Source organism: Ptychodera flava, chromosome 12 (assembly GCF_041260155.1).
Source record: "Ptychodera flava strain L36383 chromosome 12, AS_Pfla_20210202, whole genome shotgun sequence".
In the NCBI taxonomy this organism is placed as follows: domain Eukaryota; kingdom Metazoa; phylum Hemichordata; class Enteropneusta; family Ptychoderidae; genus Ptychodera; species Ptychodera flava.
In genome coordinates this window covers 228370-252598 of record NC_091939.1, presented here as the reverse complement: position 1 = coordinate 252598, position 24229 = coordinate 228370, and the positions used below count along the sequence as shown (strand labels likewise).

The 24229-nt window shown below is 38.4% G+C and overlaps 2 protein-coding genes across 3 annotated transcripts in view; one reads left to right on the top strand and one right to left on the bottom strand.

Annotated features, from left to right (window-relative positions):
* Nucleotides 1–374: 374 nt before the first annotated feature.
* LOC139144637 (mitochondrial translation release factor in rescue-like) lies at nt 375–4363 on the bottom strand. Its single transcript, XM_070715341.1, has 2 exons — nt 3707–4363; nt 375–2909 (listed from the first exon to the last, which is right to left on the bottom strand). Exons 1-2 carry the CDS (start codon nt 4079–4081, stop codon nt 2697–2699), a joined length of 588 nt encoding a protein of 195 aa, XP_070571442.1. The 5' UTR covers nt 4082–4363; the 3' UTR covers nt 375–2696.
* The window catches only part of LOC139144635 (M-phase phosphoprotein 9-like), a 32627-nt gene continuing 12738 nt past the window's right edge, over nt 4341–24229 (top strand). Inside the window, exons 1-7 of one of the 2 annotated variants that reach the window (XM_070715338.1) lie at nt 4341–4453; nt 5866–7422; nt 10744–10847; nt 15623–15829; nt 17925–17973; nt 18570–18731; nt 23222–23278. In XM_070715338.1, coding sequence (XP_070571439.1) covers nt 5869–7422; nt 10744–10847; nt 15623–15829; nt 17925–17973; nt 18570–18731; nt 23222–23278 — 2133 coding nt within the window. In that variant the 5' untranslated portion in view covers nt 4341–4453; nt 5866–5868. Of the gene's footprint in view, nt 4454–4942; nt 5103–5865; nt 7423–10743; nt 10848–15622; nt 15830–17924; nt 17974–18569; nt 18732–23221; nt 23279–24229 lie in introns of those variants that run through there. The other variant, XM_070715339.1, reaches the window with a different exon arrangement.

The window sequence follows — 24229 nt, the reverse complement described above, 5'->3', positions numbered from 1 at the left end:
TATCCCTAATTCCATTTTTGTTTTCATGTTACAACATCAATGAGAGAACTAAAGATTGTATTCATCAGTGGCTGAAGTCAGATTCGTAATTGGATTTCTAAATGTTGCCTTGATTGGAAGGGTGAATTTTGTCTGTATCGTCTACCAAATTCCACACATGTAAATCTATTTAGCTGTGAAAATAATATCTGCAACTTTATTTGCATTTTTTTTGGGGGGGGGGGGGGGGAATATATTACATAAGCTTGGTGAAGCCATAGACCCTGATGGTGAAGCATAGTAATAAATACATTAATTCAAATGATCTGCATGTTAAATTTCCAAATTGCCATCCTGAGAATAGTTCTCTCACACAATAAAAAACAAGACACAGATTTCCAACAAGATTACCACACTGGTATATTTAATCATTATGTAGGCAAATATTAAATTCCTTTTTTTAACCCGGATCATCCATTTGAGATGTTTTGATACAAGTAGAAGAGCACATGTGTATGTAAACACCTAGTATTCCCCCTAAGGTTTTGAATGCATGCAACATAGGCTTTGGAGCCCAAAGGGCTCAGCGACCACACAGGCAGCCATATAAAGGCATGTTGCCTCTTCTGTATATATGCTAATTTATCGAGTTATATAAATCCGGTCACGTAGTACCGTGTTTTGGTAGAAACTGCGCTACCAAAGAGTGCTAAAACTTGAAACTGCAGAAGTAATATCGACACTGAGATTGCACATTTTGCCCCAAGTTTCAATGTTTATTTTTACAAAAACTAATACTGATCGAAACGACTGAAACTAAAGTTGCACAAAACATGAAATTCCACTGCGAGGGCAGAGACACTGTGCAAATAGCATGCAAATAGGCCTTAGCTGGACCACTGCTCATGATATCTTATGGTGTGACAATGTACAGGTGGTGTGACAATGTACAGGTGGTGTGACAATGTACAGGTGGTGTGACAATAAATCAGTCCGGGTAATGTCCATATAGAGGATAGTTGGGAATAGCCAATGGCGTACCGTATATAGAACCAATCACGTACTTTATATGTACTGAGGGTTAAAGGTTACAAGGGTTCGCTTCGAAATGTCATGCTGAGAGCGCGATCTGACTTGCATGACTTGACAGATCCATGGATCTAGTGAGACTGTTAGCTACCCGGAAGTGTCTCAGCCCGAGTCGATTTGCGACATTCTACTATGTTAAAAATTGTAAGGATTTCTTCAGGAATAGTTTTCTGAGTTTCTTTCCCCTGACCACGTTCAGAAAAGAGTTATTGGACATTTTTTGTTCTCTTTTCAAGCGTTTGGTTAACTTCTCGGCGATTGATCAGGCTGGCCTTTTTCTGAGCGAAGGGTCAATCGTAGCAGGAAATGCATGGTGATCGAAAAAATCGTGCTCCATCGTGCTCCGATGACCGACTAAAACAGTTGACCCATCTTTGCAAAGCTTAAAACATTCTCCATACTATAGATGGCAAGGTTAAATTAAAATTTAACCTAAAATAGGGGATATTTGGCGACAAATAACTTACTCTAAATTCACAAGGGTCAAATTCTGATTTCTTGGAGCGGTACCTGGCCAGGACAACCATCCAAAGAAGTAATTTTCGATGTAATAACCACTTGTGTCGGTCACCATCTCGACCGTACTGAACATTGTGTGTAATGTCTACATCTAAAAACTACCGAGTGCTAAAAATAAAGGGTGAAATCTAGCCAAAAAGTTCCAAAGTTGTTGCAATCTGCGAGCCTAGGTTTGCATGGTTAATTATTCATGACATTGCGACGGCAGGTTTGCTGATTGGTCAATTGTAATATCCTCTATATGGACATAACCCGGACTGATAAATTGATGTGAATTTTAAGTGTTACAATGTGTCAGTGCAGTGACAATGTAATGGGGTCATGACTTTGTACAGGTAGTGTGACAATGTAATCAATGGTGTCAATTTCATGAGACATGCCAGTGTATCTAGGAATCACGGTGAACTGTGTGACAATCATCCCAAATATTAACTTGAACGTATGGTCTTTTTAAGATTACTTCAGAAAAGACTTATAAAACAAAATCTTGAAGATGCCGTGAGATGATTCATGTAAAACAGATGAACGCTCATAATTTGTGATTTCTTTTGTTGAATGAAGTATTTCAGTGGTATCTATCACCGACTATACAGTTCTGTGAATCAATGAAGACATCACTATGGGACAATAACAGCTTTGAATATAGCTGTATGAATATATTTTCATGATTTTTATCCATTTCATAGTATCAAGCCCCTCATTCCAGTCTCCAACCCCACTCCATCAAACCATCTTTTCAATGTAATACCATTCCTCACTGACATTCAACCAATCAGATGACTTTGAGACAGTTCACTGCACAAAGCAGCCAGCTTGAAGAGGAGAAGCACAACATCTCTAAAGCATGTTGAGGAGCTGAGGAATAAGCTTTTCCTTGTAGTCTTTGATCTTCCAATTTTTGAAAGGACAGACAGTCAACTGATGGCATCAGAACAAAGCATCTCTTGGAGTATTATCTTGCATTTCAAAATATGAAAATTGATAGACTCCTTTTACAGTGTGTCAAGACGGTATAAGATGTAATTCAGACCTAATAGCTTTGGAATCATTGTTTTTGTTCACAAACAAACAAACAAGTGTAAATTATTGACAAATACAAATAATAATCATCAGTTGTCATCTGTTTGTAGACTGGCTCTAAAAGCCCTGAGTTTTTCCAACTTGATCTTAGATTTCCTCTTCTTTTCTTGTTTCTTTTTCTCTTCTTTTTTCTTCTCTTGAATAATAACACTGTCTTCACCTTTGAAGTGAATGTCAAGTTTTTCTCTGAGAATTCTTCTGGCGATTTCTTCATTTTTAGTCTGAGATCTTGTCTGATGGCACTAAAATAAATGGAATGGGTGATTTTCTTGTCAAAACATTTTTCTCCAAAAGTGCCTTGGTTAGTTCTATAGTAGATTCTTAGGTAAAACCTCATTAACATTTGTCAAAATAATGAAAATTGTATACACACATGTATATTTAAGTTTGGGGGTTTAAATACTGAGTGAAAACCAGTTTTTCTTGACCAAATTTCTCATTTTTGGCCCAAAATATCTTTATAACTCTGAAACTTCATATCTAATAACTTTCATATTGAAATGTACTGAACAAATAGGAACACTACATCATTTATGATATTTTTGTGATTTCCTATTTGAATTGGTTTTTCAACAACATGCTGATAAATCATACTGCATGGGCAAACATGATAACTAGATCCAAGAAAAGACACCAAGGGACGCCTTGACACCTTATGCAAATCATCAGAAAATCGCTTTGTGTCCTGGTTTCTTTCTCAATTATTGGAAAGGCCTGCAGTACTTCCATAGAACTATCAAACACAAAATGCAGCCATTAACACAATGTAATCAGCAATGTCCTTTGTTCTGATTGTTGTTCTTGCAAAAAAGCTGTTTTTTGAAAGCTAGTTTTGTTCAGAAGACTGTAGTAATATATACGCCTTGTGATTTTACTGTGACACTGACAGTATTGACATCCTGCAATCTTCACACTGGCTGTGTCTGACGATTGCAGGATCTGAGGATGCATGAAACTCAGCCATCATGGGCATAAGCTCACGAATTTAAGCAATCGATTTTCGAGCAACACACATGCTTGAGGTGATGATTTGGCATACCTTAACAACAATTCCCGTCGGAAGATGTTTTAATATGACGCAGTTACTAGTTTTATTTGTCGCTTGACCACCAGGACCTGAGCCACGGACAAACTGTCTCTCAATTTCGTCTTCCTCAAAGTTCACAAGTTTGCTCTGAAGACTGTCCTTTTTACCCCTCGTTGTGATTACTGTATACCGGGTGTATCTGGACATGAAACCGTTCTCACTTGTGTACCTTGAAAGACTGACTACTTGTCTATTACCATGGTAACAAAGATGCCTCGAGATCATCAGAAAAAGAAGAGGTTGCGATGATGATGCAGAAACTGATGCCACGGTAGGCGTTACAAAAAATTCCCTGGAGAGGCTCGAATTTAAAATTCTTCTCAGCATACTTCATAATCGTTTAAGGAGTATAAATCATGTAAATAGTCGATTGATAGCAAATCCGATGGCAGGCTTCTGGTCCCGTCTTCTGGTCATCTGACAGATCGAGAGACGTTGGATATCAAGCTTCTGGTTACCACATGTAGTATGAATGAGGTCAATGTTACGAGTAACCGATACAAAATCACCTACGATTGGATAAGCCCTTCTGTGTTCAAGCCATTATCCAATCAGATTATAGTTTACAGATCATTTCATGAGTTCACTCAGCGCATGTCCGGGTCAACCGCGGGCGTCTGCAAAGGTCGTAAACTCCATGGCTCAGCAAGTTGGCTGTCGATCGTACAGTAACAAGCTCGGAAGTCGAGAACCTTGACGGTAAGCGTTTTGTAATTGGCAAACATTGCAATCAACTGTGATTATTACATAATTTTATCACTTGAAGTAGCAATGGAACGCTTACATGATGTTCTATCTTGTTAGAGTGTCACGAGTAAATAAATCACTGATGGCCGTCATGGTGCCTGTCAAATCATGTTACGGAATGCATGGGGTCATTTTGTCAACACAACGTATTCGTATGCTGACGGTCCACAATAGCACGCTATGGAGACTGTCCAATGTCATTTAATGGTACCTGAATACTCGACTAATTTAACGGCTTTCGAAACCACTCAACGAGGTTTGGCTTTGAGTTCTCATTAACGGTATCGTTCAGATGTACTTTGTACGTACTTGTCATAAAATCAAGTTTGTGAATCGACTGGTGCGTGTCAATGCTTGCACCGTTGTCAGTTATAAACCTACATGTCTCTATCTTCATTGTGGAATTATCGATGTGTGTAAGGAGTTGTTCTGCTGGAACTTGCTCTCGGGAACTCTCTCACAGTCCGCTATAGTTTTTGTTAGGCGGTCTAAATAGAAAATTCAGCCGTCACGTTTGAAGAAGAATCTTAACGGAGTCACGTACACGGCAAGGCATTTACTTGAATAAGTCGGAAGTGTGGTGCTTGTTTATATTTTCAAGGTATTTATACCCTGTAAAGGACTACCTTCGTGGTTGAATAGTTTTCACAATATTCTCACAAAAGACTCCGAACAGAGTTCAGTGACTCGGGCCCCATAGATGTTCGCTAGTATTAATTACTTGAATATGGACCTCTGCTGTCGTTTATCACGATGTGCTGTTATAGAGGTGATCAAATTCGCCCTGGAGTATAATCATGTTTCTCACTCTTTCGTGGATGAAGTAGCGGACAGTGTGTAGTAGGAAGAATCACAATTCCCACTGTTGACAATAGTTGGTTGCATTATAGACAGCAGAGGGGAAGATTTCCTACTTCAAGCATATCGTGTGGTCATTCAGGTTGAAATGCCCACCTCCATGTGTAATCAATGTAATTGAGAAGCATGAACCAAGAAGTGTAAAGCTCTCTACCAGGGTAACTGTGTGTATCAATATTTACACGCACTAATTATTATTACCCTTTTCTCCAACCTCTTCATCTATCTTAATCACACACAGGATTCCTTTATATACTTATAGTTCCCCATATTTTTCCATTTGCAGTAATGTTTGTCACAGTTTATGAATAATGCTTGTCAAATACAGTAAAACTTTATCTACAATTTTAATGACATCGTTAGCAAAGATTTACAGCCTTTTATGGCAATTTAATATCGCTAATTCATTTTTTATTACTTCTACAATTGTAATCTGAAATGAGAGTTGGCATCATTGTTTCCATCAAGTAACATGCATTATTTCATTACTGCTTTGTATCTTGCAGGGGATGGAGGAATCGGGCAAGAGTTCACCTGACAGACTAACTGCAGTTCCTAAAATAAGTATATTAGGAGCCACACCAATACAGTCTCCAGAAAACAGCTCCGATGATGAGGCCAGGACAGTGTCACAACATACCGAAACAGACAATGAAGGGGCCAATGCTGGCAGTAATGTGATGGATGGAGAGAATGAAAGGGTCAATGATGGCAGTAATGTGATGGCTGGAGAGAATGGAGCTGATGACATCTCTGAAGAACACACTCTTGCAGTTCAAAATGACGATGATCTGGACACTGAGAATGGAGATGAATCACATGAAACCATCCCTTCAGAAGATAATGATGAAGAGATTGATGAAGTTACTGAGAGTCATGATGTAAATCAAAGAGATCCAGAAAAAGATGAGCAAGGTGCCACTGAGGAAGACATAAACAAATCAAGCAGTGTAAGTGAGACCATTATCGGTAAAAGTGATGTTGTGAATGGTGATCATCAAGTACCAGCTATGAGTGTGAGTCTTGACTCAGGCATTGCAAGTTTTGCAGCAACTAGCGCATCAACAAAAGCTGCAGATACTACAAACATGAGAGCTTCAGCTGATGGATCTCCTGATGACAGAAGTGCAGACACTGTGAAAGAAGAAGATGCAGCATCTGATGTGACACCTGACGTCGATAGAGGGCAGGTAGATGGAGATGTGGAAGAAGATATTGACTTTACAATAGACACTGATGATTACGGCCAAGGAGGCAGTGGCTTGCCACCTCAACTTGGTAATTTCATGTTTCTGTCTGGAATGCCACCTTGGGGAACTGGCATGTCACCAATGGGGTCACTGTTAGCTGATATTATCACTGCCAAAATGGAAGACGAGGACAGACAAGCTGACACAACAAGAGAAGAACAGACCAACCGAAGGAGAATGAAACGAGAGAGTTCTGAAGATGATGCAAGTAGCTTAGAAGAACAAGAAGATAAATGGCAAGATTTGATGAGACTGCTGGAAGAACAGTATCAGCAACAATTACTAATGCAGCAACAACAACATGACCAGCAGTTAAAAATGGTACAAACACAGGTTGAATATCTTGCAAAGAGAAAACAGCAGCGTAAAGCAAGATACCAAGCTCAAATGAAAACACAGGAAAGAAAGAAAGACAATGCCTCTGATGCAAAAGAACAAACTCAAAGCAAAAAGGAAGATGGTCATTCAGAAATGAAGGAAGGAGATGAAGATACACTGGAAAAAGAAGAAAGTGAAGATGTTGATGGCGCTGTTCATGTTAATGGATCTGGTGACGTTGATGGCACTGTTCATGAAGAAGCAGTGAAATCCCAGGATGAAGTGATTAAAGCCGTGGATGAGAAAGGTGATGCTAGAGACATTCAGGAAGATAAAGTTAGCAAGTCTCCAGCGTCAGTTACAACAGCTGACAAGAAAACAACTAATGCTGACCAACACAATGATTCGGAAGTTACTGTGTTGTCTGATTATAGCTATTGGAGAGTAGAGGAACAAGATTCCTTCAAAGAATTACCAAACATTACCAGCAATGAGGTAAGAATTACTAAACATTGCAGAAACGGGTAAATTTACATGACTACATAGTTAGCTTTAATTTAGATAGCAGCATGCATGTAATACCTGTACAAAAATGATATATACACTTCACAAACATGTGACAGTTTCTTATTTTTTGTTTGGCACTGAAGTTTATTAACTCCTCATTTGAGTTAGGGCATATTTTATGGACTACTATGGACTAGTACAGTATTTGAGTTAGGGCATATTCTATGGACTACTATAGACTAGTACAGTATTTGAGTTAGGCCATATTCTAATTTCTATGGACTACTATGGACTAGTACAGTATTTGAGTTAGGGCATATTCTATGGACTACTATAGACAAGTACAGTATTTGAGTTAGGGCATATTCTATGGACTACTATAGACAAGTACAGTATTTGAGTTTTAGGCCATATTCTAATTTCTATGGACTACTATGAACTGGTACAGTATTTGAGTTAGGGCATATTCTATGGACTACTATAGACAAGTACAGTATTTGAGTTTTAGGCTATATTCTATGGACTACTATGAACTAGTACAGTATTTGAGTTAGGGCATATTCTATGGACTACTATAGACAAGTACAGTATTTGAGTTAAGGCATATTCTATGGACTTCTATGGTCTAGTACAGTATTTGAGTTACAGCATCACCTGTCGGCAGTGCAAAGTACAGTATTTGAGTTACAGCATCACCTGTCGGCAGTGCAAACGTAAACATATGTTTTGATATGTCTTTTTTAAACTCTTATGTTGATGTCAGCCATTTGCTATGTTCTATGGTACCCTCTATGGTTTGCTTTGTCCCTGAATACGTCAAGTGTTATTATCTATTCAGCCTCTAACTTTAATACCTGGAAATATTCCAGTTTGTTCTAAACTTGAGACCTGGTCTTTTGCCCCACCAAACGTTGTTTAAATCATATGTTACGGCAAAATTGATCAGTGGAAATAAGGTCATGTGATGTTTTTCCTCTAGACTCTGCCATACACAGACTGTGTGTGTTTATTCTTATTTAGCTCCACCTTGCCCTGATGGAAAATTATCAAACTCAAAGGTAGAGTCAGTGACCAGATTTTCTATGATACATGTATGTCCCATAAGCACCCAGCTAATGTCTGGTGACAAAGTCTGTGTATGGTGTCTGATACATGTATGTCCCATAAAGCAGTTTAAGCACTCAGCTAATGTCCAGTGACAAAGTCTGTGTATGGTACCTGTCATCGGCACATGTCATCAGTGTTGATTCACTGAGTGGACAGCCAAGTCCTTCGACTCAGCGTTTCATGAATGAAGGTTTAGCCACAAGTGCGTTGGTCACTGCTATGATTATGAGACAGGATTTCATTAGCTGTAAAGACATCCTCACCATGGCAAGATAGGGAAAAGTTTAGATTAGTGGCATCTTAAAGCGCAGTTGTCGTCGCGCTGCGCATGCTCCTGAGGGGGTCCCCCCTGTTGTCAACATATCCAAGAATGCCGCACTATACATTACGGTTGATTATAATGTTTGCGATATTGCCGCTTGTTAAATTGGCGGCTGATCTGTAAAAGCATACCAACTTACCAAATCTAGTAATTACACGCTGGATTGAGATCACATTTGATCATGATTTTCTTGAATCAGTTGAATGGGGCTCGGCTACTGTTATCACTCGAGCCATGGAGCTAAACACTTACCTGTACGTGTGTATATGCAAACAGACTATCAATGACCGGGCTGTAGTCTACGACATTGCTAGCAAGAACGAGAGCTTTCATTTCAATAGGCCCAACAGGAGTACAATTGACAATAACGCAAGCTACAGAAATCTACAGCAGTCAGAGCAATGCCCGCTGCAGCAAGAAGCATATGTCCCGTGGTCTGCATGAACGTCCGTGTCAAGAGAACCGCCAACCGGGTATATGGCGCGCTACATTCAGCTGTGGAGAATCCAACTCCACTATGAAGTTTACCCCGTTGGGGTGCAAACGAGAATTCCGAGTACAAGTATCAAGTCAAGTGAAGTGAAGGACCTTTCATAGGTCTTCTTGCTATGTGGGGGTTATCTCATTTGAAAGGGGACTCAGACCTACCCGGCAATCAGTAGGTACAACAACGAAGTTTACGTAGCACCGGTAGGCCTACACTAGCTAGCCGTTGGATCACTACCATGACCGTGCACAGGATCTCTCGATGCGTCCCTATGTGTAGCCGTGCCATTTTCCTGCCAAATGCTGTGAAAACCCGCTCTTTTTTTTTGTCTATTGATTCCTGTCATTTGACTATTTCTTGCCACGTATTACTAGAAGAAGTTAGAAATGGTGATCAATAGTGGGTCGTGGGCCCGGTACATTGTGGGACCGGATTCTCTTATATCCGTGAACGTCAACGCGGTGACCGTCTCCCTTATCGAAGCAACAGCATCTCCCGTGCCCTGCTCTGGCTTGCCGATCATGCTCTTGAGTGTAATTTTTGTGTTAGACGTTGTGCTTGTTGCTAGTCTATATATATATACAATGTTGATCATTTTAGTGATGTATTTTTACTGTACTGTACATAGCATTGTGTACAACCAGCGTGACCGCGCACGATCAAACCCATTTGTTCACTGTGATGTGACTGCGTACAGTAAACTCAGCGACATAATGTGCCGAGTGTAGTGTCTCAATGTTCGTAGCCTTACATGAGTTTATAAATAGAAATACACCACAGAAGTTCGTTTCCGATCGTAATATTTTACTATTGCATGATGTTGAGTCTTACAAAGGCCTTAACAAAGTGGGGGACCCTCCCATCTCACTAAGATTGAAGTTGAGAAGACTTATGTTTACAAAAATTCATGTTTATTAACAAAAAAATCGCACACGTGCAGCGCGACGACCACTGCGCTTTAAATTAGGGGACTGACAGAGTTAGCTAAATTCACAAAAATTGGATGCTGGCAACAAAGATATTTTACAGTAAATACAAGTGCTTGTATTTGACATTGCAACATTCTGTAACTTGTAGACTGCGATACCGTAACTCAGTGTACACCATGAAAATTTTGAACATTGTACCTTGCATCTTCATGGTTTATCAGCATCCCATATTCTCTTCAACCTGGCCTTGAACACTATGACAACACACTACCAGTATCATACATGTTCCAAGAATAACAATATATTTATTCAATGTAACCTAAAATGCATCAACATAAAAATTTAAAGATGCCTTGAATTACAGAAACCATATGCATACTTTAAGGTCTTTCCTTTCAGTGTCATATCATTACCCTGACTGTTTGCAATTACCAATTTTCAATTGTTTTATTTTAATTGTTTAGATGACCAGTTCACCAAACACAGATGATGGAGCAGGAAGTTCTCCTCCAGTGTTGCACAGATCATTCTCCTCACCAACCATGTCCGATGCATTCTTAAACTCAAGGTAAATACAATATACCGTTATGAAAACTATTCCATATGAAAACTATTGCGTATGATACCCAGCGTGTTCATTTTTAGCCAGATGCCGGCCAAATTGACCGGCTACTTCCATATTTTGGCCGGCTACTTTTCGGCACTGTTTCGCTCTCTAGCCCCGAAATTCTGGTTTTGATAACAATATTTTGATTTTTTTGGTGGTCTTGCAAGCCGGAAATAATATTTCAGAAGTGCCGATGTGGCTATATGTAGTCTAGCAATTTACACGGTGAACTTGTCGCTATCACTGTGTTACCCCGATCAGCGAACCGTGTTGGGGAAATCGCTCTCGAGGTCAACCCTGCTTTCCCCATCACAACGCGAATTATTCCAACGTTCACATCAGGTATAGCCGAACATTGGACTAACATACAAGTATGTAATGCCCATGAATAGCCGACGATTTCCGAATGAAGCGGATGTTGTTTCGCTCAAATGCGGAAGAGAAAGTCGGTGATTGAGAGCTTTGGTTTTCTGCGTAAGAATAGGGTCATGTCTGATGGGTTTGGTAGGTTTTTGATCAAATCTAAAGTGACCAAAAGTTACTGAGTCTCATTTTTCATACTTTCGAAATGCCATGTCAATCCATCCATGGTAAATCACAATGTCAATATTCAACTCAAGTCGATCGACATCGCGTTTTGTGGAGGGGCCGTGGCTGTGTGCATCGCGGAAGAGAAAGTCGACGCTTGAAAACTTTTATTTTCTGCAAAAGAGTAGGATTTTTTCTGTTGGTTTTTGGAGGTTTTAGATCAAATCTAAATAAACAAAAAATTACTTGGTCTCACTTTTCGTACCTTTGAAACGCTACGTCGATCACAGTGTCAAATTTCAGGTCGACCGATATCGTGTTGTGTGTACTGTGTTACAATTGACTGCCGGTGCTTTGTACTCCTACGGTGTAGTACAGGTTGGCGTTCGGTGTCGTTAGTATGGGATTTTATCAAACATGAACACTGAAATTTAGCTCTCTTTTTCAATTATATTCAACATCACCAAAATATCAATAATCAGCTCGCGGATTCGTTTTATTGTGTAAGTTAATAGTACAGTGAATTGAAATCACAGAAAATTGTGTTCCTATCCTATATTTCATTGAATTGAATAAACTGTTTTATTTGACTGTATCTTCAGTCAAGTTTATTTACATCAGTAAAAAACTTTGTACAGCCAGACTGGTCAGGATTCTAGCGGATCGTTTTCTGGGTTGTGAAAACCCCTATCTAAGATGTATTTCAAAATGTTTGTTCAAGTCATGAGCTAAATATAATTCTACACAACAGTCTGGTGAAATTTTGCTATTATCCTCGCCAACTGAATGCAGTTGACAGGCCCGAGTGATATCAAATTAATTTTTCTGACTTTTTTTAAAACTTTATCCCACGAAAACATGTTGTAATTGATTGTGATAATGATTATTCTGTATGCTGAAATTACTCCAAAATGTCTTGAAATTTCAAAATTTCTTGCACACAGGGAGGGGGACCTCCTCCCTGAAACCCTTCCCTGTGTGTATGTTGAAATAGCCTTTTATACACTGTATAAGAATGCATAAAATTGCTCAGAAATGTCTTCAAATGTAAAAAAAAATCCTTAATACCGTAACACTCTTATGCTGAAATGGTCTTTCATACTGTACAAGAATGCATCAAATTACTCCAAAATGTCTTAAAAGTTTAAAAATTTCTTGCACACCCCCCTCCCTGAAACCCTCCACATGCGTGTATGTTGAAATAGCCTTTTATACACTGTATAAGAATGCATAAAATTACTCAGAAATGTCTTCAAATTAAAAAAAATCCTTAACACCTTAACACTCTTATGCTGAAATGGTCTTTCATACAGTACAAGAATGCATGCAATTACTCCAAAATGTCTTCAAATTTTAAAATTTCTTGCACACAGGGAGGGGGACCCCCTCCCTGAAACCCTCCCCCTGTGTGTATGTTGAAATAGCCTTTTATACACTATAAGAATGCATAAAATTGCTCAGAAATGTCTTCAAATTTAAAAAAAAATCCTTAACACCTTAACACTCTTATGCTGAAATGATATTTCATACAGTACAAGAATGCATGCAATTACTCCAAAATGTCTTGAAATTTCAAAATTTCTTGCACACAGGGAGGGGGACCTCCTCCCTGAAACCCTTCCCTGTGTGTATGTTGGAATAGCCTGTCATACACTGTATAAGAATGCATAAAATTGCTCAGAAATGTCTTCAAATTTTAAAAAACACTTGAGCAAGACTGCCATGAATGCTTACTGTCTGCTAATTTATGGACAATTATTAAACAATACTTGAACTTTCAAGTACTTTCAAGAGTTGACTTGTGTCCAAAGAAATTTTGAAGAACAAAAAAATTATTGACAAGATTTATATTCTCACAATCTTCATGAACTGGCATACCTAGATCTGATTCATACTAGACAACCATAGGCAAAAGACAGCAAAACTCAAAATGAATTCCGAGCTTAACTGACACAGTACCGGTATTTTAAATCGCTGTTTCAAATCAAACTGATTGCACAATCCCTTGATACAGAAGCTATATTTTGGCAAAATTTGCTCTTGAATCACATCTTGAAATAAAAAAAAAAACTGACCAAAGACGTCATGTACCTGTATGCTGCCTAACCACAGCATAGTGTGAACTGTGAACCAACATGCATTGGCTGCATGTAAAAGCAACTCAACATTTCAATATCAAAGGGTCTTTATCTTATGAAAAAACAAAACATAGAAGTGAAAATTGTAATAGTCACCGGTAAAATCTCTTCAAAGATGAAAGGCTAATTGCTTCAAACAAATGAAATTGCATGATCAGAGGATGAAAACTACCATCCTGGACGTGAAAAGAAACAATGGCGGACTGCAGAGTGGGACTATTCTATTTTGGTAAGGGGAGTAGATGGTCACAGAATCATAAAGGTACAGGAAAACTGTACCAATTTCCTTATGATGCTGTCATGAGAACTTAAAGTCCCTTTGTTTTAACAGCATCTGATCATTTCTTTAATCTGAAAAGTAATTTTACCTCCTGTGACAACACATTATACTTTCCTAACCTTTCCGTATTTGAGTAAACAAGGGTAGAGACTTATATATGGATGTACAGTATTTTCAAAAATCATCTGAAATCAGTGGAAGGGTTTATACATTAGCTTATACTTGGACCTGCACGGTAGCTATCATGTATGACAGTTATCACTGTATGATTGCTATCATGTTATATACCAGTATGACTGCTATCCTGTACAGTAATTATCCCCCTGTATGGTAACTACAGTAGCCTTTATAAAGGCTATCCCGTGTAGAAACACTCCTGTATGGTAGCTATCCTATATAGAAACTCTCCTGTACACTGTGTATGGTAGCTATCTGTATAGAAACTCTCCTGTATAGTAACTATCCTGTATAGAAACTCTCCTGTATGGTAGCTATCCTGTATAGAAACTCTCCTGTACAGTGTACCGGTATAGTAGCTATCTGTATAGAAACTCTCCTGTATGGTAACTATCCTCTATAGAAACTCTCCTGTATGGTAGCTATCTGCGTAGAAACTCTCCTGTATGGTAACTATCTGTATAGATACTCTCCTGCATGGTAGCTATCTTGCATGACAGCTATCCTGTATGATTGGTATCCTTTATGTACCGGTATGACTGCTATCCTGTACAGTAATTATCCCCCTGTATGGTAACTACAGTAGCCTTTATAAAGGCTATCCCGTGTAGAAACTCTCCTGTATGGTAGCTATCCTGCATGACAGCTATCCTGTATGATTGGTATCCTTTATGTACCGGTATGACTGCTATCCTGTACAGTAATTATCCCCCTGTATGGTAACTATAGTAGCCTTTATAAAGGCTATCCCGTGTAGAAACTCTCCTGCATGGTAGCTATCTTGCATGACAGCTATCCTGTATGATTGGTATCCTTTATGTACCGGTATGACTGCTATCCTGTACAGTAATTATCCCCCTGTATGGTAACTACAGTAGCCTTTATAAAGGCTATCCCGTGTAGAAACTCTCCTGTATGGTAGCTATCCTGTATAGAAACTCTCCTGTATGGTAGCTATCCTGTATAGAAACTCTCCTGTACAGTGTGTATGGTAGCTACATGTATCTGTATAGAAACTCTCCTGTATGGTAGCTATCCTATATAGAAACTCTCCTGTATGGTAACTATCCTCTATAGAAACTCTCCTGTATGGTAGCTATCTGCGTAGAAACTCTCCTGTATGGTAACTATCTGTATTGAAACTCTCCTGTATGGTACCTATCCTGTACGGCAACCATCCTGTATGGTAGCCATTCTGTATGATAGGTATCCTGTTGGAAACCATCCTGTATGTAGTTATCCTGTATGATTTCTTTCCTGTATGAAAACTATCCTGAATGGAAGCTGTTTTGTATTATAATGAAAACAAAGTTACTCAGTGGAATTTGCTTTACTTCCGTTATTACAGTAAATTATAAGTGTGTGGCTAACTACAACCTGTGAATGAGAATTTTAAATCTTGAGAGACTTTCACAAAAAAATCTGTATCCTCATCTTAACATGCATATTTGGAATTTATGTTTTAGATATTAAGTGGACATTGAGTGTACAAAGACTGAAGTTTTGAAATTATAGTGTTGAATTATGGGTAAGCAGTGTGCCTGTTATCACTGATACACTGCTTGGGATCTCTTTGATGATAATCAGGTTATTTTGTGTTTTATATACTTAAGTCAAAGACTAACATTACGAGAGAAGCATGCCCGTCACATGGCAGACTTGAGGGCATACTACGAAGCAGAGATTAATGAACTAAAAGATCAACTGAGTTCAAGTTCAAACGTCAAGACAAAGTCACCTTACAGAAGATTAGAAAGAAACAATGCTAAACTGAAAGAGAGATGTGAACGGTTAGAAATTGCTTTGAAGTCAGCAAACAGGTTAGTTTATACTGCTGTGTTGATGTGAATGATTAGAAATTGGATTAATTTCAGTTATATGTGAAAGGGATATAGTCGTCGGAACTGCGCCTGTGCGAGTTACTTGTTTACAAACAATGTATTTCATGCACGATATCAAGATGCACCTCATCATCATAGCTGCAACATTTAAATTATACGATGTAGATTATGACAGACATGTTTAACTGTCATATATCACCATTGTGCCTTACATACATTGTTGCCGTGGGTCGTATGGGTCCCATACGACCTTTGAGCTCAGTTCCGACGACTATATCCCTTTAAAGAGGTAAGTTTTTTATCAACTTTATCTGTGAACACATTGAATAAGTGAATACATCTTTCAAGGAAAACAACTGATTAAAACAACATAAACAGTCAATGTCAACACCAAGGATTGAGGACTGCTGCTTAAAGTTATATTGCTGTAATTTCCTTACAGAACATAATTACCCTTTGTTCATGGTATGGTTGTTCATAATACACAGTGTGGTTGTTGATAATGCATGGTGTGGTTGTTCATAACACATGGTATGGTTGTTCACAATATATGGTGTGGTTGTTCATAAGACATTGTGTGGTTGTTCATAATACATGGTGTGGTTGTTCATAATACACCATATTCAGATTATGGAATTGGACACCTTCCAGTTTGTTTAAACTATTCTGATTCAGCTGAAAAGTAAAGCAGTATTATTGATTGTTCATAAGTAGCTGATGTATATTCTGAATTATATTATATCATGCTACCATGCGCCAGTCTGATTGGACGAGAGCTCATTCCACAGATGCTAAAATACTGTTTTAGCACTGATAGCGGTGGTAAAATGGGCCCCTTAACCAGCATTTTAGAAAATCGCCCAGCCAGTGCATTTGAACGTACCTATCTGACTTTAATCCGAAACAGTCCACTTTGTTTCAAAGACTGGAGTCTGAATCTCAATACACAGATAAAGTATGGGTCTCATACACAAATTCAATTGACACTTCCTCATAGTATATGGCATGCCAGATATTCTTTGCCAAAGTTTGGGCTGTAACAGACCAGGGAGTTCTAACGATGTAGACCAAGAAGTTCAAAATGACAATAATGGGATGACTCCTGGTGACTATGACGAAACTTGACATCAGATGCAACGACTCACAGTACAGTGTCGGCGTACAGCTCGGGCAACACACTCTGCAAAACTGTTGATCTTAGTTACAGTTATCCCACGCCTGGTTTATTTCAAAACAAAATCTGGTACAATTAATGTCCAAATTATCCATCAAAAATAGCTCCTGTTATGTTGCGACAAAGGTCGACACATCCGGTACAAAACCAGACAAATCTTATTTTTAGTGTGCCAAAAAAGCCAAGACTATTGTTCTTATGTAAATTTACGAAAAAAATTGTTACTTTTTCTATTGATTTGAACTCCTGACCCGTTTCTGTGTCTGCAGCAGGTAGTTTTTAATAAGTCTGAGTATACTATAGTATAAGCTTAGTATTCGTCTTGCATGCAATAAAATGCAATGCTGATGAACGTAATGCGTATGTTATTGTAGGATACTGTGTGTGTGTTGTCAAAGGAATCCCAACTTAATAAAAGTACTCGGTTTCCGGCACTGAATTTTGGTCATTCTATCTCTCAGATATCCGTTTTTTTTTGCATTTGGGGCTTAAAGTGACGAATATACCCAAGTTAAACAACAAAATCACACTTTTGATATAAGATGATAGCAATAACCCCCGCCACAGTCGAGTATACACTTGATTTTGGTACAATAGGCTCCATATAGCACTCGCCTATCGGCTCGTGCTATATGTCGCGCATTGTACCAAAGTCTCTTGTATACCCTCCTTCGTCGGGGGATATTGCTTAAATAATTTAAGTAATAAATCTATATTTCATATGAATATCTTATCTACCAGTGCATCCAGACATTCACAGGCTACTGCTAGTACTGGTATCTGTATTGTAAGATGATCATGCTTTCAGTGTGTTTTATTTTTAATACTGGTATATTATGTCTAAATCATGAATAATCATTTGAAATGATTAATTGTGTGTATTTTATGATTGTCTTCCAGCCGTATTGAAGAATTAGAGAATACTGTTCTAAATTTACAAATACAGGTAGTAAGTAACGCTATGAATTTCTTTTGAAGGTGATCTTTTGTGAAACAAGTACTGGAGCTTGTACACCATTAATTCCTCAAATGGTTAATTATGAAATTATGAACTTCAAGCCTATATAATCACATCTCAATGGCAGCTACAAGATGTATGACCAGCTTGTATCAAAAAATTCAAAAATAATTATATGAATGGAGGCAAATTGTCAATATCTATTTGACAATTGTGTAAAAATTTCTTTGGTTCATATGAGGTCTGTTATAAATAATGAAAAGATAGAAATTTTGTAGATAGATTGCCTTTGAAATAAATTAACAGTTTACTGGTAGTTTAGCAGTGAAACAGAGGTGTGGAAAATCACCAGCAACTGTGCAGCAAGTGATCTTAATTTTATCATTGTTCTCAGAAGAATTTCATTTTAATAATGATGCTTTACATGTTAGAAACCTTTCAGTCATCAACATATTTCATTCAAAACTACTTTTAGTCTACCATGAATTCAAGGATGGTCCAGTGTTTGATTTTAAACAAAGGTTTGCAATAATTATCTACTTTTGTAGTTTTATGGATGTATGCATATGTTTTTGAAATATTTGTAGACTGATGGAGCACAAAGATATGAAATTGCGTGCGGAACAGTCAAAGCTTTGGAACAAAGGATTGAAAATTTAAAACTTTACTGCAAACAGAAGGAATCACAATTACAGAGAGCTGACAGAAGAAACAGAGAGTTAGATGTGTCTCTACAAAATGCTTACAGAGTGAGTAAAGATTGATGTGTCTACCTCTAACATAACAGATATGCTGTCGCATCACTGGTTACCAACTAAGTCTGTATGTTGACTACACATGTTGAGCTACTTGGTTGGATATTAATTAATAGAGTATATTGTATTTCAAGTGTCATTTTGCTATTAGGTGGTTTTTTAGTGGGGCTTATATGATAGGTAGATGTGTTGCGTCATCCTTCCTCAAGTGTATGTCAACTTATTACATTCTAATATCATGTGGTTTCAGTCGGATTCGAACTCACAATGCACGGCTTCTTCTTTGAAACAGTTAGTCCGATGCCTTCAATACATTTCGAGTACGGTACATGTCCCCAGGGATGACCTAAATCAGATTTGTTGAAATTGTGATGCTATAAGCAAATTTGTATTTTTGAGGCTAATTTTGCTATTTTGGACAAAAATCTTCTCATCGAAGGCTGGTCCAACAGCTTTAATATTTGGTATACAGGTTCCTAGGGATGACCTTGATGCAAATTTTCATTTTTAAGGCAATATTTGTCATTTTTGGTCAAAAAATCTTTAAAAATCTTCAAAACTGCTGGTCAGGTAGCTTTGATATTTGAGATGTATGTTTTATGATGGACATATTTCAGATTTGTTAAAATTGCGTAGAAATTTGCAAATTTGTATTTTAAGGCATTTTCTTTTGTCATTTTGGTTAATTTTTTTTACCAAAACCAGGTATGTAAGGGTAGCTCAAACCCCTAACTGGGACCGCCAACTGGGACTCCCAGTTGGCTTAAAATGCACTCTAGGACCGGGACCGGTCCCAGAAGCGAACTGGGACTGGTCCCAGAAGTGAACTGGGACCGGTCCCAGTTGGCTTCCAGGACCAGTCCCAGTTGGCTTCAAAATTAACTCTAGGACCGCGGCCGCGGTCCTATTGGCCTCCAGGATCAGTTCCAGTACATTTCAGGGACACATCCAATTTGTGAACTGGGACCACTATGAAAAAACCCAGTTACTGGTACTTAATACTTTCAATCTGTTAATGTTTTCATCTTTTTACTCTGCCATAATCGTAGGTATAAGCGACATTTAATAGATCCCAACTATTAAAGGCCAAAGTAATTTAATTCTTTGTTTTGTCTGTGTGCACATACTAGGGTTTTTTCTACTGCCAATGGTTTGAATAGGATTTTACTGAGCTTTCCTGTTTACAAAATTTCACATCTTGTGGTATAACTTATGATGATCACGATGAAAGGAAGTTTCTGATGATTTTTGTATAGACACTTATGTAGTTACATGGAAATAATCAAGAAAATATAACGTGTGTTTTAATTTTCTTGTATGTGTTTTAGTACTGCCTTCCCCGCTCATGTTTCAAAACATTTGAGTGGGCGCGCTAAACAAAGAATTTCATTACTTTGGCCTTACTGCGATGTACTCATTCTTAGAACTAGTAATAGTCCTGTGCTATGGTGTGTGTTTAAATCTTACTGCACGGATCACGTTGATAGAGAGACTGTGTACTGAATCAGATGAAAAAGGAGATGAAAATAACTGTCCAAGACTAGCAATTAACTCATCAAGGCTTTCATTACATTAAAAACAGCAAGCAAAACCTTTAACGTAAACCCGCTATGTTTTAATAGAATTGCAATTCACTTGCAGTATATGACTGATATCTTAATTTGGACCTAGTTATATTTCTGAACAGATAGACATAAATAGGAGAGGGGCAACCATTAGTGCATGCATGTACTGGTACAGCAGAATCATTTCATTGTTATGCGAGGAAAAAATAGACATCAATGAGGTGATAATAGTCCCATTACATTTTAAGACAAAGGGTTTTGAATATACAAGTCAACAACATGCACTGCTTCAAAACTTCATTGACAGCTAGTAGCTATATGTAGTCACGGTCCCTCCACAAAACAGTCAAGAAACGCCACAAGTTTCTTTTGTTATAGTCCGGGTTCGATTGGGCTTTCTGTTGATTTTACTGATGGGGATAATCCTGGATTATCGCGCGCGCAGCGGGAGGTGTTAACAGTTACGTGCATAAAATTATCGTAAGCAGAACTTAATTCTCCCAGAATGCATTCTGATTATTGTCTGCGCATGCGTCTAAAGGCCAAAGTTTGTTTACATCTGCCTGCCATATCTTCCAAGAGAGATCACCGTGGAGTCACGCAGCGTGAACTATGTACAAGTTCGGAGACGATTTCGTCAATTTTGACGACTCCCATGTTGATTGGGACTTCATTTTGGAAGATAAAAATCCTGCGTCGACACGTACTGCTGCGAAACCCAAGCCTTGCGTGGTCTTCCAATGTCCACAGTGTAGCAACCGATACAATCAGTTTGTATATAAATACCCATCGAGGGGCTGACCACGGTCTCTCGTGGGTAACATACGAAACCCATACACGACATGATTTGTATCTCACTTGATCCTCAATCAGGAAAATCCATGGCAGAGAGTTGGGCGCCCAGGCTTGGGGAGGTCATGTCACCAAAATGTCGCGACACTTGTAGGGTTTCTAGATTCTCTAAATTTGGCGGTCTGAGAATTCGAAAGGTCGACAAAATCAAAACATTGGTTCGGCAGTAACTTGTGTCTATAAGAAAAACAGATTCCGTCATGAACCTGATTGCCTACTTTTGAGAAGACTGAACGATCGATAGGGACGCACTTGACACCTCTGAACGATCGATAAGGAGAAAAAAAAGGGTGAAAAAAACGTTGCACTATTACCATAACGCCAACTTTCAATGGGTCGACGCACGGTCGACGGGAGCACCTTGCAAAACATGGTCATCGTAAGAGTTCCTTGATTTCGTGCATTGAATTTTGTTGAAAACGATTAAAAATTTCAAATCGAACTCTCAAAGTTTGGAACTGAGGAATTATCATGTTAAATCGATATCAAAAGGGAGTTAAGGAAGACATTTTAGGATTTTCCCATGTAATGCAGATACGACTCGTCGATCCCAAGCGACGCCATTTTGTTTTCAGTTGAAAATATAAACGCGGCAAAAAAGACTAGTTTTCTTGTCGAATTAGGTTTCAAAATAACAACACAACACGATTCCCTATTTTTTCGAAGTCTTTGCCTTGTTAGGAGGTGCATGACTTACTTTTTTGATGAAAGGTGAAAAAACAAACGGGGAGTAAAATTCACCGTGTTTCCGAAATGCATGGCGTCGGTCAAGATCACCTCATTGCTGAACTCAGCCATAAAATATCATCCAAGATTTCTCGATAGTGACCTAGATCTTTAAGAAACTGTTTTACTCATCTTCTCACGTAGCCACAAAAGTCTTCAAATACATGCGAAATAGTGCAGAAAGATGAAATAAAGTAGCTTGATTGACTGAAAATCGTAGAATACCGGAGCGGGACCGTGTCACAAGACGCCACTTAAAGAAGACGCTAACATGCCTATGACGTCATTCGCTTCCTGCGTCCACCGCAACGCGGACTGTTGCAACTGTGTAGGTGATTAGCACCTTTGAACAAAAGCGTTCTTGACCGTTTTGTGGAGGGACCGTGATGTAGTATATGCTGTCTCAGTGTTTTCTATTTCAGTCTGTATGTCTGTCATAGCTCTATGGAGCTACGAGTCCCAGAATTGAAATGAGACCTGACTGTCCTTGAATGAAACTGGGAGATGTTAGCTTTCCCACACAAAAAACATAGTACATAATTTTCACAACAGTACAGAGAATATGAATAAAACAAGTGCATACAATTGCTACAAAAGGCATATAGTGGGATGGGAAACTTCTTTCCCATTAATATTATGGTTTCGTCATTACAGCATGGAGTACCTTACCTCCATGGTATACCGGTAGTTCATTTGATACAAGTGTGTTTCCCCGCAATCATAATGGTCCCAGTTACGTCGAGCTAGTACGCTTCTGGACCGGTCCCAGTTCGCTTCTGGGACCAGTCCTAGAGGCCAACTGGGACCGGTCCCAGTTCGCTTCTGGGACCGGTCCCAGAAGTGAACTGGGACTGGTCCCAGAGTGCATTTTAAGCCAACTGGGAGTCCCAGTTGGCGGTCCCAGTTGGGGGTTTGAGCTACCCTTACATACCTCTGAAAACCACTCATATTATAGCTTTGATATTTGGTACACAGTTTCATAAGGATTATCAAAACATAATGTATTTAAATTATAATGAAATCTGCAAATATGTATTTTTAGGGCAATTTTTGTGATTTTTCATCAAAAAAGCTGTCTCTCAAAAATACTTGTCTGTTAGCTTTGATATCTGGTATTCAGGTTCCTAGGGATTATCTTAATGTGACATTGAGTATTTTTAAAGCTGCATTTTTCGCCATTTTTTGTCAAGCCATCCTGAAATGAGCCATCAAAGATTTTCACCTTCATCAACACATGTGTAACAAAAATAGTTATTCTTTACTTAACACAGCTGAGCTCTATGGACCATTAGGTCGCTTGTTGATCACAATATGAAATCTTGATACTTTGTTATGCTACAGCTACAAGATGAGCAATACTCAAGAACTGATAGCAAGAGTCAAGAAATTTTGGAGAAGGTAGAGAATGATTCTGTTATCTCATAATAAGTGACAATAGAGATGATAGATTTCCTACTTGCTGTGAAGACTGCCTTGTGTCTAGATATATCTATTGATTGCTAATTTCACATTTTTGATCAACAAGGCAAACAGACACTATATAAATATATAAAAAAGTTATTCTCATTATTCTCATACTTTGTAAGTACCATGTTACTGTGATGGAAGGCTTTGCCTTGTGTTTTAAGCTCAACTATTATCAGTGCCAAGCTTATCAGATGGGCTGATTGTCCATTGGCATCCGTCGTCCGCTTTCAAATTTGCACTGCTTTTCAGAAATTGTTGCCCAGAAAACTTCATTATATTACCATGCCCTGTCCATTGCATTTTAATTGGTCGAGCTGAACCACGTGACTGCCCACAAATACACAGTAATGGTTTGTTTTCATGCCTGTGAATATGAATAATATCGTAAACATAGTAACTTTACGGCCTAAAACGAAGATTGTGATTTGTATAAAGATCATAATCAATCACAAAATAAAATGAAGCGCTTGTGGGCCAAGTTTAGACACTTTTTTCAAAAAAATATCCGGATTGCAAAATGTTTGCAGGGCGCACTACACACTGACCAGTTCTTGGGCCCCATTGTCATTTGCACAGGAAATTTCTTAAATTTTGACGGTTTTTGGGGGTTTGTTGATAATATAATGGAAATAACAGACTCCGCGCTGACCATTAACGTTTATTTATGGGCGCGGGCGAGAGGAAAACCAAAATTAACGGGCTCGACAAGCCTTGCCCATTAATTTTTGGCTTTCCTCTTGCCCTTGCCCATAAATGAACGTTAATGGTCAGCGTGTCGTCCGTTATTATTATAATATTTTGTGTACAAGTCACTCTGCATGACTTAACTTGAATTTGTTAAAATGAAGATTTTGCATATGCAAATTTTTATGGCAAATTTTC